The following is an 18,562-nucleotide window of genomic DNA, read 5'->3' as shown; positions in this document are numbered from 1 at the left end:
TCTTCATACTGAAGAGCCTTGTGCCTGTCACACATTTATTGAAGCTTATTACTCATCTAGGCAGCGGGGCCCAGTTAGTATTTGGAATTATGTTTTAAATCACAATTTTTCTATTATTTATTTTAGGATTCCAAGGCTGCGGTGAAAGCATGTCAGTGTTACTCTTGATGCACTTTCAAAGGCATTAAAGCCCCGAATCAAAATTCTTTTCTATGAAGCGAACCCTTTGTGCATATGCGGAAAACCTTTAGTCAAGACACGACGGTAACCCCCGGGTGCTGGATCCTCAGGGCTCTGCTGTGATCACATGAGTCAGCGTGGAGATTTCAAGTCTCCTCATTCAGCATGAGCGTGGTCTTTCCCGGCCCACTGGCGTTATTTCCCCCTCTCACATCATGCCCTTTTTATCGGCTTTTGAAGATAAATGGACAGTCTCTCTCAGGGATGCTAGAGATGGGGCCGTGAACAGATGGGCTATAACTGCAGCCCAGCATCCAGTGGAAAAATAAGAACTGGCTTTATCTCAGTCAGAGGATTTTCTGAACTGAACACGAACCTTGAGCTTTCGTTTATTCACTAGGCCAGTGCTGAACATGTGGTTCTTTCTTGTTCTGTAGGGGCCAGTGGAAACTGTAATTCTCTCCAGTTATTCCTCTGGCTTCCTTCTCCCTTGAGATTGCCAGGAAAAAATATATATATCCCATATATACTACATTTACCCAAAGGAATGCCAGCTCATGTTTTTTTTTTCCTCTTGGGTATGCTGCTTTCCTCGTGGCCCTTACTTTTCTACCCTCTGCATAAAAAAAAAATTCTCTGCCATTAGGGTCTGCTTGGCCTATCACACGAATGGACACCAGCCAAAATGTGACAGCAGTACCACGAGAGAGCGGCTCCTTTCTGTTATTCTGCAACTCAGACCTAGTTACTCTTCATGTCTGGAGTCTTTCTCTACATTTCTACCAAGAGGGATTCTAGGCCATCCCTTTGAAGAACCCCCCTGTTATAAGTGAGTATCTGACCTGGTGAGTGAGTTTTGAAGGGTGTGCTAACAAGCCAAGAGCCAGTTCTGGGTATCTTCTCAATTAGACAGTTGTTTTGTTGCTGTTGTTCTGTTTTGTGACATGGTGGGAGACAGAGACACAGGCAAGTTTTTGGTTAGGGGTAAGGCCGATAGTGCATCATGAAGGAAGAATTACAAAGGGTGTGGGCAAAATTAAAATTAGCAAGAGTACTCAGATGTACAATTATGTGAAGAGTTCAGGCTTCACTTTCGTGTGTGTGTGTGTGTCTTTTTCTTCCTTCATGTTTTGACAGCATTCTCCCTGGGTGGGGTACACAGCTTGTTTAATAAATCTCTTAGTCATACAAACATGGCACACAATTCTTTTTCTTCTCTCAAGATAAATTTAGCCACAGATATTTCAGTCGGGTCCACTCTCCCATTTGCCTCTGACATTAAAACAAGCCATTGGTATTTCACTGCAATACGGACAGCACTGCTGGTCAGCTGGCCTTTCCAGAAGGCTTAATTTCTGTCAGTTCTGAAGAGAAGAATAAAATACCATGCAATCAGCAGCCACATCTCCCTACAAGAGAAATAGAGAGAGTTCCTCCCAGACAGGGTGAGATCACAGGCCTTCAGCAGCACTTTCGCCCCCAGGACCTCCACCTAAGAACCAAGCTGGAGGTAAGGGTCGGGGTGGGGAGACTAGAGTGGGGACAAAGCCACCACCTGGCAGACCAGTGAGGTTTTTAAATGTCTAAAATTAAAGTAACTGTAGTATATGTATATTCCTTTAAAAAAAACTAAGCCTGACAGAGCAGGATAAATCTGGACTCGCCCCAAAGATACTTAAAAGTGGAAGGTACAGAGGAGAAGAGCGGAAGAGAAGTGACATCCGTATCCATGCAAATGCCAACAAACACTGCCAAAGATCAAGCCTTTGGAAGCAGGAGCAATGGCTGGTTTCCTTAAAGACAGACCAAACTTAACTGTCAAAACATTTCATAAAAATGCACACATAATAAAATTGTTTCTGACCAGAATATTTGGGGCAGGCTCTGTGGGTGTAATGTTGCACAGGCACATTTTACACCGTGACATACAGGGGGCTGACTTTCCTCCCCTTCTTTTTCACTGTTCCACTCCCCTGTCGCTCCCCCACCCACACCACTCCAGCCCAGACTAGGGTAAACTGTGGGTTGCTATCAGCCTGGGCATATCCACATCCTGTCCTAGGCCAAGGCCTGTCTCCAGGGGAATTAGGAAACTCTCCTAAATGCTGCAAGTTCATAGATATAATGAATTTGATTGTGAGCTAAAATTGCAGGGTCATCTCAAATATTCCTACTGGACCTTCCTTTACACACAAATATAGACAAAATGAGGCAGAGAAACGTTTCAAATAAAATATTTTGCTTCAATTTTTGATCAAGATTGGAAGAAGACTTTGAAGAATGCTCTTGCTCGATTAAAAAAACAAATATACTTCCTCGCTGGCTTCCAGGTCATCCCAAAGATACCATGTCTGAAGACAAAGTGATTTCTAACTCCTAACTTTCAAGGCTCTCCTGAGAACCAACACCCACATTCACTCTTTCCACCTCTTACATCATTTTCAGTAGCAAAGACTGAGATGGAATTACATGGGTATCAATTAGACACTACAGAATATAAGCCAATCGTACTGAGAAATGACTTGCAGGAGGAGGTATTTTAGAGCACCCCCCCTTCATACTCGGAGTTTCAAATATGGATTGATGTTTAACATTAGAACATTACTTTCATCTATTAGGCAAGAGCCTGCCATATCTATAAACTCGATTTCCTCTACCATGGTGGCTTTCTGGTTTATTTGGATAAATGTTGAGCTGTCCACTGTTATTTACCTAAGTAGCTCAGGAGGGTACTGGAAGTTTAATGATGTAAGATGTGGTAGTGAAACAGCACCTCCACGCCATTTTCAGGGATTACTTTTCATCTCATTACCTTGGTTGGACTTATTTGGTTCAAGAAATTGTGTGGAAGATTACGTGTCATTTGGTGTGCAGGGCATCATTTTTCCCCACACTTGTGTCTTCTAATTGTTCCGTGTTTGATTCTGCTTGGTAGCACGTTTCATAGTTGGCGCTTCTAGTTAACATTTATGATTATTCATAGCTTCTTAGGCCTTTTCCTTACTTCTTAATTTCTTCCCCCTCTTTTTGGTACTTATTTTTTCCTTGGCTCTTTGCTCTTCACTGCCGTGGTCCCAAGAAGTGCAAGCTCATTGTAGGCCAGCTGCTGCTGCTGCTGCTTTTTTAATTTTTATTTTAGAAGCTCTACAGTTTTAAAAGTAAGCTCAGGAGATAATGCCTTCAATTGACAAAATCAGACTGGGTAAAATACAGTCACAAGTCTCCTCAGTTTCATATTGTGTAATGGTTAGACCACTCTACATTTCTAGGGGGGAAAAGTATGGCTGACCGTTTATTCGTGCCAATGACTTAACTAAATGCTTTCTAGTATAAATGCTTCTGTTCCCTGTTGGATCTGGGGGAAAAGAAACTCAGGCACCTTCTATCACTGCTGTATGTGCATGGATTGTTTATACAAAACACATCTTACCCAGGCTTTTTGAGCTTTCTTAATAACTGAACTCTTTTATGGGTTTGCTTATCACACTCAAGCTCTAGGAAGAAATTTCAAGTAAAAATGTCCTAGATTCTGAGTCAGGTCAGCAGATTCCAGTATACACTGTGACTGGCCAATCACTTGCTTACAAAAAACTTCTTGCCCAATGGAAAAACATAAAATTATATTATAAATTTAATACATTTTAAATTACTAATTAATAATAGATAAAATTAACATATGAAGTTACAAGAATTTTTTTTCATGGGAAAAAGGTCTTTAACACACAGTTCTCTTGAGATTCAGGAATTCTATAAGTCATCTTATTAAAAGTTTAAACACATGTCCTCTGACCTAGCTAATGCCCCAGAAGTCTATGTGTGTAAAATCTGGGGGCATAAAATAGCCTTAAAACTAGTTTTAAAAATGCATCCAATTCAAAGGCATACTGAAGTTTCTTGAAAGATGTCACCTTGTTTTTCATGACCTGAAGAACAGAATGCATTTGACACACTGCCACTTCCTTTTCCCTGAGGAATAGAAGCAGGTCTAATCTAAACTTCATTAATGTGTTGCTAAAACGCTCATGGTGTAATATAAGTAAGCAAACTCATAGAATTGCATCATGACTGCAAAGGCAGAAAAGCAAGGCAATACGCCTTTCTTTTACAAAGAGCAGAATCCCTTGGGGAGTGCCGAACATGTTTGCACAAATCTTCCCACAAAATGACCTAACTCAACTGAAAACCCATCCTGAGGGACGGGCCTTCTCTAACAGCTGCGAAGAAAGTCATGATGAAAGAAATGCAAAGATGGGAGGCAAAGCTGATCCTCCTTCTCATCCATAGTTTTGGCTTTTAGGCAGAAAAAGCCTTTGAAAGATGATACATATTATGTATCTTATAAATTCCTTTCTCCTTCCAAAAAGGGAGGATGATATTTTCTTCAGCAAAACACTTCTTATCAGCATGTAGCTTAGTAGTGTTATATTTTCTGTAACATTCTGCTATTTACGTATTTATTTAAGGCAAGAAGTTGATAATATAAAAAATGATATTAGTAGGACATGCAATGAATTATCCTTTTTTTCATGGTAATATTAAATATGTTAATGTTAGTTGATGGACCATTTACTCTCCTAATGCAGACGACCTTATTATGAGACATCAATGTAATGAACGATTTATTTGCCAAGAAAAGGGCTCTGGAAAAAATTCTGGGTGTCTATTCTTAACAACCAAAATATGAATTTTCTATAAGGGATCTTTCAATGAAGGACGCAAGAAGTCTGATATAAGGTGACCTTAAGAGAAATACAAATGTTTTAAAAGTTGCTTTTGGGTCAAGTTTCTGTTGTATGAGGCCACACAGCTAAGCAGGGCATTTCAGAGCACAAAAGATTCTGTGTGGCTTGTGTACACAGACCTAATTCACCATATAATAGTTCTTTTCTCTATTCGGTGCTTTGTAGCAATTGCTTTCATTTCTTAGCACATCCTCATTTACAGAGAAGCAGCCAACAGACTTTCAGATTTATGCCATTATTTGCTTCTTCACCTTGAACTCCAACTCAATTCTGCTCCACTTTTGTAATGTGAGTGCCAAATGGTGGCTGTATGCCAGATACAAACACTTCCCAGTTTCCCTCAGCCAGCTCTCTTGATTTCAGGGAATCACAGATTCCTGCTAGAGGGCTTAACTGTGGTGCTTACACAGCCCCCATAACTGCTCCTTTGCCTAAATGCTTTCTAACTTGGGAATGCAATTTGGGAACAGAGGTGCAATTACAGCATCAGGGAACCAGAAATTCTCTCTTACATGGGAGACAAGTAGAACTGGCAATCAAGGATTCTAGGTACTCGATCATGCTCCCTACAAACCGTCCAATTCAGCCCCTGCCCTAATAAGCATTCATTAATTCATCAGATAGTTATAGATTGCTTATGAGGTGCTAGGCAGGACCTGGTTTATTCTTCTTACTGGACCTGGTTGAGAAGGGTGGTTGCCAGTACAATAATCACAATAATCCATTTAGTTGAGCTTCTGTTGTGTGCCATATACCACCATATTTCACTGATTCTAAAACTCAGATTTTTTCACATTCTTGTTAACTCTGAAACCGTAACATACTTTATAACTGGTGATTTGTTACAATCACAGCAAGTTAGGCAGCACACGGGTCTGCTGGTGTGGCTATGGACCTATCTAGTCACACAGCTGTACATCAGTCTGGGTGGTCTGTGTCTACCTCTTCCCCAAAGTACAAAATCATAAATGTTAAGAAACCACATCATAGTTTAATCTGTAGCTTTCTCTGTCCTTGGGGATACAGACAGTAATGACATTTCTCATATTTGGTGATGTACTGAGTTTGAAGAAAAATTGTAGTCATGTATCATTTCAGTGAACACCTGGAGCATCTTTAGAAGATGGGAACTATGCCTGTTTTGTTGGATGAGGAAACACAAGGTGTAGGGCATCAGCAAGGCCAAGTCACCTGGCTCTGAAGTCCACACGTCAGAATTTGAAGACAGGCCTCTCTGACACCGAGGCCCACATCCATGCTTTCCGTTTCATCAAGCTGCTGCTTTTCATATTACCAAGGCAAGAGCCTCTGCAATTTTGTTGTAGGTAAAACGTAGAATGAAGTAATACTTACAGCACATTGGAAGCTGTGCCCAGAATTCTGTATCATGAAACAAGTATAAATAAGTGGACAAATCGGAGACATAGGAAATGGGGAATCAAAAAGCCTCCCACAGAAGCGGCAGGTTTCACAGGCTTGGTGACACCCTCGGAGGCCCAGTGAAGCAGAACGTGTGGAGAGGGATGCAGGTCACAGCATCCCGTTACCGCTCCTGGACTCATGATGGCTAGAGAGGTCACTGTTTTTGAGAAAGTCCAGGCCAAGGCCTACACGGCGAGCTAAGGGACAGAGAGGTGAACACTCCAGACTCATTCACCCAACACATACTTTGTGGAAGCAAAATGTCCGAGACAGCTGATGATACGGATACCGTTTCCTTGTCATGGTCCTGGAGAGGCCTGGGGTTGTCGCATCTACTCATTTCCCCTGGCTTTGCACTAAGATGCTTTTCAGGACCAAAAGTTGCCTCCTCATTCTCACCCATGGAGTTTGCCCAGCTGGAGAGGTCTACACTGGCCCACCACCTGGATCTTAGATAGGCGTCTTGGGAGGAAAGCAGAGGAGCCTCACCTCGAGGAACTCATCTACCCCGAGTGTCATCACAGGACACAGATGTTGCCACATGGCTGCGAGGTGATGGAGACCTAGCCTATGACTTCATTTACGTTCTGTACAGGGACAGACCCTCTGAAGTCAAGTATACAATCATGAATCGGCAGTCCCACTGCCAAAGACTCACTGGGGCAAAAGCCTGACAGGCCTTTATCTGGCTGAAAGCATATTAGTATATCTATTAGATTAAAAGATGTCTGCTACTGACACCAGAACAGATAATGTAACTGGGTTCCCTGACTTACTTGTGGGCAGTTTTCTTTTTCTCTGTGTGACTATGAGATTTGACCATCTGGGGCAGAGGAGTTGGTAGAAATGTTATTTGTCTGATTGTTCAGATTTCATCATTAGCATTTTGCCCTTTAGATAATGGGAGGTAAATATATACTTTGGAATTCATACAGAGGACATGCATAATGTCTTCCTGAATAGTCAGAGAGCAGTGAGTTTGAATAGGAAGCCCACCGTGTTTCCTAGGCTGTATCTTCACACAGGATGCCAGGTAAATGTACTGTTCCCATCATTTTATGTCATTTTCTTTATGTTTTCCCCAAACCTGCTCTGTTCAATGAGATGGGAATACACAGAATAGCAGCTCAAAATGCAGGATTCATCAGTATGAGTCTCAACATATCAATTTTCAAGTGTAGCAACTTTAAACACATCGTAAGCTTTTAGTTTCCATAGAAAATAATCTCTCATTGTTTTCAAAAGGAACTGAAAGCACCCCAAATTACCGCACTTTTAACATCCTGACATGTTGATGGCCCGTGTTCTTCCTAGATCAAAGTGAGAGTGGCAGAAGACAGAGCTCTGTGCAGCTTATTTAAAACACAGTGTTTCATATTTGGCAGGAATTACTGTAGTGGAAAAGACAAGGTGACTTTCTAATATATATATGTATTTTAGTTTGGCAGAGATCTGAGGAGCTAAAACCTAATTTAGGATGACATAAATGCTCTTATCTTTCTCTCTGCGCCCCTTCCCTTACCAACCATGAGAAGAGTTTTTGACAGAAACTCAATGTTGTTACCTATTGTTTCTAACTTGGGGAGAGGGGGTGCAGGAAGTCCAAGTCCTGTGTCATGCTGAACCATTGTGTTCACTGGTTTTAGAATTCCTAGGATTATCTGGATTTAAATGGCTAAGCCATACAGCACAAGCATCTCTCTTCCTTGACATGGGGTGCACTTGAAAGAACTCGGTGAATTTTAAGGAAACTAAATCTACTCAACATTAACTTTGCACAAGCAAGCAATGATGTCATTCAATGACCCAGCACTGTTACAACTTGTTGGTAACAACAAAGAAGGCACCAGGTACTGAGTAACCTATAAAAACAAGCCATGATTTTGCAGAGGAATCTGGGAGTAACTGAAGATCTGAAAACAAGGGAGTATGTGGCAAAATTGTTAGGCAATTCACTCCATCCATGGCTTGGAGCACTGTTTCAAGGGTCTATTAGGATGGAAATTTTTATGCTATAGAAATGTTTAATTGAAAAGAAAAGTGGCTTGCTTTTTCTACTTCTTGGTTTGGGTAGCAAGTCAGATGTAATTATTCGTTCATTATGAAATGGGATTGCAGCTTCAGAAAGTAATCACCTGCTCCATTTACAGTGGACATATGATTGGACTCTTAGCCAGTTTGAAAGGAAATTTCTTTGTAAAGGTAGAGACACTCTGAAAAGATAGTCTTAGGAAAAGAAGAGTAATATAATCCAACAGGGCTTGGCAAACTGTGCCTTCAGGGCCAAATCCAGTCCACCACCTGTTCCTTTGTTTGTTTGTATGTTTTTAACAGCATATGAGCTAAGGAATAGTTTTACATTTTAAATGGTTGAAAAGAAATCAGAGGAACATTTCATGATGCATGAAAAGTACATAAAATTCAAATTTCGGTGCCCATAATTAAAGTCTCTTGGAACAGAGCCATGCCCGTTTATTTACATATGTCTATGGCTGTTTTCACATTACAGCGGCAGAGTTGAGTAGCTGTGACAGACTGCATGGCCCATAAAGCAAAAATATTTACTATCTGGCTCTTTACAGAAAAAGTTTGCTGACCTCTGTGACAGAAGAAATTTGGGAAGACAGAAATGTAAGGACAGGCTAGGAGACTGAGGAAGAGATTGTAGTATCCCTCCGCTGTGTGATAAGATGATTCAGCAAGGAGAGGAGTCAACCATTTTCCCTTGTTCATGAGGACAGAATTAGATAAGGTGAGTTGATAATAGCATGGGGGTCATTTAGGTTGCATGCAGTGTTTGGAAACTACGGCCAACTGCAACCAGGAGAGAGTAGTCCAGGGGAAGATGTGAGACAGACACATCAGGAGAACAAGGGTCTAGTCTTTGCTCTGCAACTCGCTAGCCAAGTGACTTAAGGCTGTCTGGGCCTCAGCATTAACTCTGTCAAATGACTGTAATACGCCAATTTTATTTTCTGTGAGAGTGTATGTTGGGGGTTGGGGGCATGGTTCAAATTTAATAATTACATAAAAAAGTGCTTTAAAGGGCAAAACTTGTAGTTCTATGCAAATAGAAATTTCTAAATTTATTGTTGTGTATACTATGAGGATAAAAACAGTATAAATTGGCATAAAATAAACTCTACATTGGTTACATGATTCAGAAACTTAGGGATTTAGAGGGATTTTTGGTGTAGGCAATAAGAGTACTTGAACTACTCAAGGATGTAAGACAACTTCCCGAAAGGAAAGCTCTCACATTTCATGGCCAAATTTTTCTAAACCAGTATTCCCTAGGAACCATTTGGGCTGGAGGCTGAGTGACGCACAAATCGGCCCCCAGTGATTCATGCAGCTTTTCAGAGTAATTTATTCCAGGATGTTTGTACACTGGGAGAATTTGGCACAGAAAGAATCTGATGGATGTGTATATCATAAAAGATCTCGGACCCCAGCTGTGTGAGTAGGAACTGGAAAACCTTTCCTGTGCTGGTAAAGACCAATGTCTCCCAGTTTGCATGAGGGCTGGCCGCCTTCTGCTTTTACACCCACCCATGTGCTGGATCTGTGGAAGAAATTGTCATGGGACTGAACTATTCTAAATTGCTCATTTCTGGAAAGTCTTCTCTCCACAGGTTTGAACATGCAAGGAATATAATTTGACCTATTTGTTACAGTTCTTGGCAGGCCCAAACCCAGTGCTTGTCCATAAATGTCCTGGGGCTCATGCTTCAGTTTCAGGACCTGTCATGTTCTCATGGAACATGGAGTTTTGTACGAACCAGAATGGGCGCAGGTCTCAAAAACTCTGGTCTCCTTAAGAGGAGGGCTTCAATTTTTATGTTGCCCTTCTGTCCTTCTCTGAAGGTTTACTTTCTAGGTAGGTATAATCACTCGTTGCCCCAACAGCACTTTTCTATGTGTTTGCCATACACTGTTTATGCCCCTGCAGCTCTGTAATTAATAATATACTGCTTTTCATCTTCAAAGTGATTTACACACATTAATTAATCCTCACCATACTTTGGAGTTTCTGCACGTAAATAACCATTGTTCTCCCATGTTTTACTTAGGTGACCAAGACCCAGAAGGGAAACAACTTTGTCAAGGCTAAGGAGAAAGACATCATTGGAGTCAAGATCAGCACCCCTCACCGTGCATACAGATCTGTCATCGCCTGTACAGAGTGGCCAAGAGTGGCCCTATAGCTCCTCATTCACCACCATTACTACCAAGTAAACTGGCCTATTCCATCACTCATTTTGAGTCATAAACTATTCTTCAGTACTCCAGGGTCAAAGCATAATCTTACCTAAAGCATACATAATAGGAAATGATGGATTATAATCTAATAAACCATCCTAAGACGCTGAGGTCCAGCTTCCAGTAGCCTCCAGACTGAGGATAAATATGTTTCCTAATCCATCATTTACACATTACACACCCGATTAAAACATTAAACTCTCAATATATGGTTTCCCATTTATATGATCGCCCTACAGAAAGCTATTATATTTTAACTATCAAGCTCAATAAATCAGGCAGTAGCTATTTATCTCTCTCCTGCAAGTGGAGTAGGAGGTACGCTGGGGACAATATTGGCAGAGACCGCAGTGCCTCAATTTCTATATGTGGGCTCCCCATGGTGCCCACTGGCCCAGCAGAACATTAAGCCTGAGAAGTGAGCTCATGGACCCTTTTTGAAGTTTCTGACACAAAGCCAAGTCATGCAAAGACCCTGAAGGCAATTCAATTTGCTTTCATCCAGACCTCCTGAATAGCTCTACCTGGGAAAGTACACAAAACTACCTCTAATGACACAAGAGAGTTCACTCAAGTGATGCAGGGTGCAACAGATACCTTTCTCCTTCCTTCAAGTCAATCTAATTGTCCATCCTTTATCAAGAGGCAAGTGACGTGCAAACATGACTTTAAACTAGGGGTGAGTGTCAGACCTCAGTCCCCAGGTAGAGGTGGGGTTTAGAGCACACAAGTTTTTACAAAGCCCCAGATAAATACTTTCTCCTGAATGCCAATTTTCTCACTTTTGGAGAGGATTCCTGAGAGATGCAACTGGTAAGGAATGTGAAAACCTGTTTTTCCACAGTAAGGTGAGTATAGCAGTAGTAGGGGAGAGAGTGAAAGCTTCACATTAGTGTTTTGCTTGTGATGGCCTGCTCTGGGCCAGGCCAGTTCCCTGTGGGAGCAGAGTCACCCTCCCTTACCATCAGGCAAGCTTGGGTGAATGGTTTGGGAAGTCCCAGGCCAGCTCCTGCTCTGGGAGGGACCACACTGGCTGCCTGAGGATGAAGAAAGTGTGTGAGCACCCCCTCCAAAGGGAGAAGGGAGTGGCTGTGTTAGAAGGGGCAAAGCCAGAATGATCAGGCTTGCCTTCTTTTTCCTCTTAAGTGGGAGGGGTTTCAGCATAAGTGTTGAGAATTGTTTTGTAGTTGATCTCTTTTTGTGGGTGTTTTATGGGTTTGCTTTGCAACATGGCACAGCCAAACTTAATCAAATATCACTGTGGGCTCTGCCTGGGCCAGGAGCTCTGCCATTGGCCAGCTCAGTGGCAATGAACTGCAGCACTGGGCTCCTTCTTGGGGCCAGGAGCTGCAAGCAGGCTTTATGTCCAGGCCAGGATGCTCACCTGCATGTGGCCCCTGCTCCTTGGCATGTGCTGCTTGCCAGTTACATGGCTACACTCTGGGATGCTACACCTACAAGGATGCACATCAGCATCGCACATGGGAATAAAGAAACCTCAGAAACTTCACTAGTCTGCTTCCCTGAGTCAGCTCTGAGTTCTCACAACCACACTTGATTCTGCTTCAGTGGCATGTGATGGGATTCAAGTGGAGGCTAAAGGGACAGGGGCAGAGACGGTGGGCCAGATCCACTGTGTCTGGGGCGTCTGATTCCATTACGAGACCCGGTCGGATACTCTGACCTCTTAATCCTGTTTGTGTTCTACAGCTCTGAAAATCAACTAGCTACTTAAACTTTCCTTCCAATCATGATGTTCCCCACACGCACTGATCACCATTCTCCTTCTACTCAGTTTTTGGCTGAATTAACCAAAGTTGCATGAATTTCAGAGCACAGGCCTGGGTTAAAAATCCAATGATGGAAGAGACTAGGAGGCTATCAGGGAGTGAGGTATGGGTTTGCAGCAATGACAACTGTCAGCTTATCTCCACAAAAGAATTTGGTAAGGATGCTTAATACCATACTCGATACATGTCATTTAGAATCATGAAGGAAAAACTCATCAGGTTTAACTGGGTTTTGGGAGGGGACCAGCACTCTCACCCCTCACTCAGTTTCCCATCTTTCGGGAGCCAAGAAGCAAACGAAACAGACGATGGAGGGCCTCCCCGTTTCCCCGCCGGGGGCTGGGGTCGGGCCAGGCGGCCCCGACTTACCTATGAAATAGGCCAGCAGAATCGCCAGGAGGAGGGCCGCGGCGATGGCGGACAGCGCGGCGCATTTCCAGCTGCAGTATTTGGAGGGCTTCTTCAGCTTGAAGGCCTTCCTGGAGAAGGTATTCCGGGGCAGCAGGCGGGGCGGCGGCGTGTAAACGGTCCCTGAGGTCAGAGGGTAGCCCGGGGAAGAGCTGCTGAAGAGGGGCGTGCTCCCCGAGGAGGTCTTGAAGAGAAAGTGCCTGTGGGGAGAAGGGCGAGAGTCAGACTCCCTGTGGGAGGCCCAGGAGGCCCGCCAGGGGCTTTCGCTGTCACTCCACCTTACGCGGGTCTAGTGTGAGCCTAGTGAGCCACCCTACCCTGTCGTGGACAGAAGGGACACCGTTCCTTTGATGGTGACATAAATTAATTCCACAAACTGACATCATTTTATGTTTTCACACACACATTTAGATGGTACCTTCCACAACAATCTTGCGAAGTATTCAAAGCAAATAAGGAAACGGAGTCCCTGCTTGTCACTTGGAGATGGTGATTGATGATAATGACAATGCTAAGCACTGTCATGTACTAGAACCTACAGTTGAAAGGCACTTGATATATATTGTCACAATTACTTACAAACTGAGTATAATCATATCCCCTTTTAAGATATGAGAAATCGGGCCTGGAGAAGTCAAGCAGCTGTGTGAGGATTTGAACCCGGCGTTCTGTCTCATGCTGAAGTCGGTGCCACCCTAAACTGCCTCTCTTGAGCCTTCTTCCTGAGCTGGTTTTCCCCTTCCATCCTGTTTCCTGTCCTGAAACCGCCTCCCTAGGTCATGTGATCATGGTTCTTCCCTGGAAACGTCTTTGCCTGCCAAGGGAACAAGGTGCTCTGAACAGCTAGAGCTGTGGTGTGACGACAGGTAATGGGGTCTCGTGCTGACACCGAGTACAGCCCTTCCTCATGGGCCAGGTGACTCTCCAAGGCCATTTCAAGAACCACCAATTCTCTTAAAATAGATTTTCTCTCTTACGTGTGCTGTTTGTAAGACTTCAAATATGACTTGCCACACCTTGTTTAAAATGATGACTTGTCTCCATGAAGATAATGGTAGATTTTAAAACATGGATGGAGGGGTGTCTAGAGTCTGAGCAGCTGGAGGTGGGGGACTGTATCTTATGCTGTACCTTGTTCTTCTTTATGCTCCTAGTACCCAACTCAAAGTTCAGTATGCAGGGTAGACTTTAGTGAAAGAATGAATGAATGGTGTTTCCTCATTGTTTTGTGATTTCCCCCCACCCCCACCATAGCTTCAATTCTAAGACTCCAAAATGTTATTCAGGCATTTCCTTTCTCTTCAATTCTTCAGGAGGTGCAACTCTACTTACAGACCACATACTATGTGTCAGTTACAATGCTAAATGTTTTACTTGCAACTAAACCTCACATCAACCCTTTATTATTGCCACAATTTTATAAATGAGAACACTGAAACTTGGAGTTAGGAAGTAGGGTCATTGAAGCTCAAACTCCAGTCTGCTTGACTCTTTTAAAAGTTTTAATTGGAACTACTATACCACACCACCCCTGCAAATGGGAGTTAGCTGACTTTCCCAACAGAATTTTGAAGCAAGATTGCTGTCACTACAAATATTTGTATCTTGGCTGTTTCCAGCTTAAAGCTTGAAAGTATTTTAATCCTTGACAAAGATCAAACAAGCCTGATATGACTGACAATCATGTCAGCACATGAGTATCTGATTAGGAATTATTTAACGTAGTTAACATTAAAGTAAACAACTGATATTTAAACTTTATTTGTGCTCTAAGTATGTTTGATGAGCTAAATAAAGCCAAGAGTTTGATCCCATAAATAAGGCTTTGCATTCCTTGTCCAATAGCTCTATTTTAATGCTCAGATTAAAAGTGTGTTCTGGGAAGGGAGGCAGAGTGTTTGAAGGCAGTGCTTTGGAGCAAGATTCACCTGGATTTGAGTCTTGGATGTGCCATTCCTCCACAAGTAAGCTCATGGAAGTTACCTAGTGCTGCTCTTAAGAGCCTCCATCTCCTCAACTGTAAAATGGGGGTAACAATAGCACAAGTGCCTCATATCACAGCATAGGCTGCTGCAAGGATTACAGAGATCATGTAGGAAAAGCACTTCAGCAAGGGTGTGTCTCAGGGTAAGTGCTCAAAGCATTATGAATTGCTTTTATCATTAATTCTTCAAGTAACGTAAGGAGCCTGAAACATGAGTTATAATTTAAAGCATAACAAATGTCAAACAAACACCTGAAGAGTTCTCCAGACCACCAAATAATAGCCCATTGCCTTATAATTAAGCTGGAACATATGCACACAGAAAACCAGGGTGATGGGGAAACTCTGGGATTTGATTTAGAACTACTTCAGATTTCTTTCTTGAACAATTCTCCGAGAGTGGGTAATGAGAATAGGAAATCAGACTAAAACCAAGGAATATAAAGACATTGTAAGTCATCACTAATGAATATTTAAAAATACAGGAAGATTGGTTCTAACACAGAGATCTCACCTGTGCCCATGCTTCACCATCACTGATAGGACTGAAGTCTCTAGCTCTCCACTTCCAGCCCAACTTCCCCCTGAGGTCTAGACCCACATCCTAGCTGTGTATTGGGCATACAATTCCACTACCTTCTATAGCTGTATTAAACAGGGTATAACCAACTATAGATATTTTTCCTTCTCCTCCTCATTTACATTCCTCCTAAACGCCTGTTATTCTCAGGTGTCTAAGAAACTGTACTCATTTTCACTTCCTCCCTTTCCTTCATCTTCTCCCTTACCATGGGTTAATGAATACCGTCAATTTTATTTCTGAAAACCTCTCCCATCAACCCTTTCTTTTAACCCTCTTGCCACTTTTCTTCCCAAACCACACATGCCATCATGCTCTGGCTTATAAATCCCTTCTGACCCTCCAATGCCTGAAAGAGGAAACCCGATCTCCATATGGGACTGGATTCTACAACCACTGCTCAACTTTTATATCCTCATGTCTAACTTGTGCTGCCAGTTCCCATGAGCTCCATGCTTCAGCAACACGAAAAGACGCATGTTTCCCTAACGAGCCTGTTCATGCCGCCATGCCTTTGTGAATGATGTGCAGTGTTTTCTGGAGTGGCTGTTCCTGGGCTTCCCCACCCATCCTGCCCAGCCAGCTCCTACACACCTGCCAACCACCTACCTGGGAAACCTATTCCAGCAGCAATAAATATATTTTAAGTGTGTCTGCCCAAAACCAAATTGTGAAATCCTTGATTCTTGGTATCTCCAGAATCTATATCAGTGCCTGAACACCAGTAACACTTGTGGACAGGATCAGTAACTTGGAAACAAGAATGTTTTAGCAACATGAGTAAATATAAGATGAAGGTTCAGAAGCTTCAATTGCTTTAGTATTATTTTTAATGCATTTACTTATAAGAAATAATAGAAGGATATGTTTATTATTTCTTGTGTATGAGATTGCTTCATAAGGTATCAAAACTGTCCTCTGGACAATCCAGTCTATTTTCCATATTTCTTTCTAAAAAAAGAAGTCAGATTATGTCAAATGTTACCATCTCCCCTCTGGAAGGGAGGAAGGAAGGAAGGAAGGAAGAAATAAAGAAAGAAGGCTGGCTTCCAGTAACAGAATAAAATCAGAAATCCTTCCCTTGGCCCACAGTGCCCTGCATGATCTGCCCTCTGGCTAAATCTCCAATTGTATCTTCAGCCACTTTATTTTTCCTCCTCCATCAGTTACATTGTCCTTTTGCTATGCTACATAGAATGGACAACACATTGCTGCCTCAGGGCCTTTGCACTAGCTATTCCCTCTGCCTGGAAATATCTGCACCACACCATTCACCACTCTGCTCCAGTGTCACTTTCTCAGAGAGATCTCCCTTGACCTCCTTACTTATTTCTCTGTCATTCTCCATTCCATAATTCCTTTATTTTTCTTCATTATATATGTATTTGTGTATAATTTATTGCCTGTCTCCATCACTTGAACTAAATTTCTATGAAGTTTAAAATAATCAGGTATTTTGTCTGATTTGCTCAACACAACATCTTAACATTTGGAATACAGCCTGGCATATAGTGAGCACTCAACAAATCTTTGGTAAGTGAATGACCTACAAGCTTACTGAAGCCAAGGTAATGAGTGCCAGAAGCACTGTGAACGTTTTGAATTTTAAAATGAGGATTCCTTCTGCCATAGCAACTCCTGCTTTCCAAGCAGATTTACATGTTTGCATATGTACACCCAGGCAGGTGCCTGTACTTATACACATGAAACCAGATCCCTCCATGGAAAAAAACAACCATATGCTTTTCAGCACTGCATTAGCCCTTGTAGAACACAGCCCCCAGCCTGCTCCCAGGCACTGTGGCATCTGTCCTGGTCATGGCTAAATGCGACTCCTTTAGCGATCACGTCCCTTTTTTCTGGTTTCTGGTGCTTAAAATTACTAAACCAAATTACCAAAGATACTTGGTAGACTCTTGTTTCTCCCATGGTACAGTCACACCCTGGTGTTACGTATCTCTTGAAGGTAAAGTCAGCAAACAGATTCTAAACAGGTGGTCTTCAGACTGTGTTCCATAAATATGTGAGAAAAGCGCAAATTCCTGGGTTCCATATAGACTCAGGCCTGGGGTCTGGGAGTATATCTGTTTAGAAGCCTCTGATGTGATTCATATATGTTAAAGTTAAAGAAATTTGACCCTAACCATTTTAGCACCTTTCAAATGTGTCTCACTTGTGGAGAATACGCTAGAGGTTAGTATGTAAATTTTTTTTAATGCAGATTTTGAATGCTGATGTGTTTAGTGGTAGTGTCATGAAATCTACAACTTCCAAATGATTCAGCAAAAAGATCTCCCCTCTTTCTCTCTGTAGAGAGATAAAGCAAATGTGGCAAAATGACAGCAATTGTTGAAACGAAGTGGTTTTTCTTACACTGTACTATTCTTCCAACTTTTCTGTATGTTTGAAGATGTTCAGAATCACAAGTTGAAAAAATGCAAGCTCTGATTCACCCAAGGATTTCAATCACATGCTACAGGAAAAATATAATAAAATAAAATGAAGTCAGTTCCACAAGGTAATGGTGGCCAGATGGTCACTGGGAGGACCGAGAAAGCTTAGGGGACTTTTGATTTTTCCCTGAACTGGCTGTTAAGACAGGTTTCCCCCCCTAGGGGGCTGCTCAATATGCTCCCATGAATCATTTGTGATGCCCCAACTGAACTTCTTCCCAGCGGTCGGTCACGGAAGTAGCTCAGCTCGGGACTCCAGGCGTCAGCAAAAATGTGTAGTTTCCAAATGCACTTGACATTTTTCAAGCACAACTCAATTGCTCTCAGAATTGGCCACTTGTACCTCAGAAAGGAAAGGCAAATGAGGGGCCCCCGAAGTGCTGTCCTTGGAGTTTGCTAACACTCAGAGGGGTAGAGAAAACCAGCCCTTGATGCCTTACAAAAAATAAAAGCAGGGCTTGAGCACTTCCTTCCCTCCCCAACTGTGTGGGTGATCAGTGCTTCAGTGCTAGCACCCAGCATCCCTCCTGGCACGGGTTAGGGGCTCTGAATGGCCAAGAACTTGAGCAGTAAGGCTGAGGAAGGACAGTCCCTCTATGTCCTCAGCTCTATACCCTCAAGCCCAATGTGTTCTTAAGAGAACAGTGATCATCACTTCACCCTGAACTACCAATCTCTTTGGTAAATGTCACCACTTTTCCTCATGTGAAAACAAAACCATTTTATAAAAACCAAGAGAG

The 18,562-nt window shown here is 42.5% G+C and overlaps 1 protein-coding gene across 12 annotated transcripts in view; it reads right to left on the bottom strand.

Moving 5' to 3' along the window:
• Positions 1-18,562, bottom strand: part of TENM2 (teneurin transmembrane protein 2) — a 1,165,071-nt gene that overhangs the window by 242,085 nt on the left and 904,424 nt on the right. For all 12 annotated transcript variants that reach the window (XM_057491503.1, XM_036884772.2, XM_036884776.2 and 9 more), the window contains one exon: positions 12,767-13,005. In XM_057491503.1, coding sequence (XP_057347486.1) covers positions 12,767-13,005 — 239 coding nt within the window. The remainder of the gene's footprint in view (positions 1-12,766; positions 13,006-18,562) is intronic.

This window comes from Manis pentadactyla, chromosome 2 (genome assembly GCF_030020395.1).
Source record: "Manis pentadactyla isolate mManPen7 chromosome 2, mManPen7.hap1, whole genome shotgun sequence".
In the NCBI taxonomy this organism is placed as follows: Eukaryota; Metazoa; Chordata; class Mammalia; order Pholidota; family Manidae; genus Manis; species Manis pentadactyla.
The sequence above is the reverse complement of the archived record's forward strand: the minus strand, read 5'-3'. Positions and strand labels throughout refer to the sequence as shown.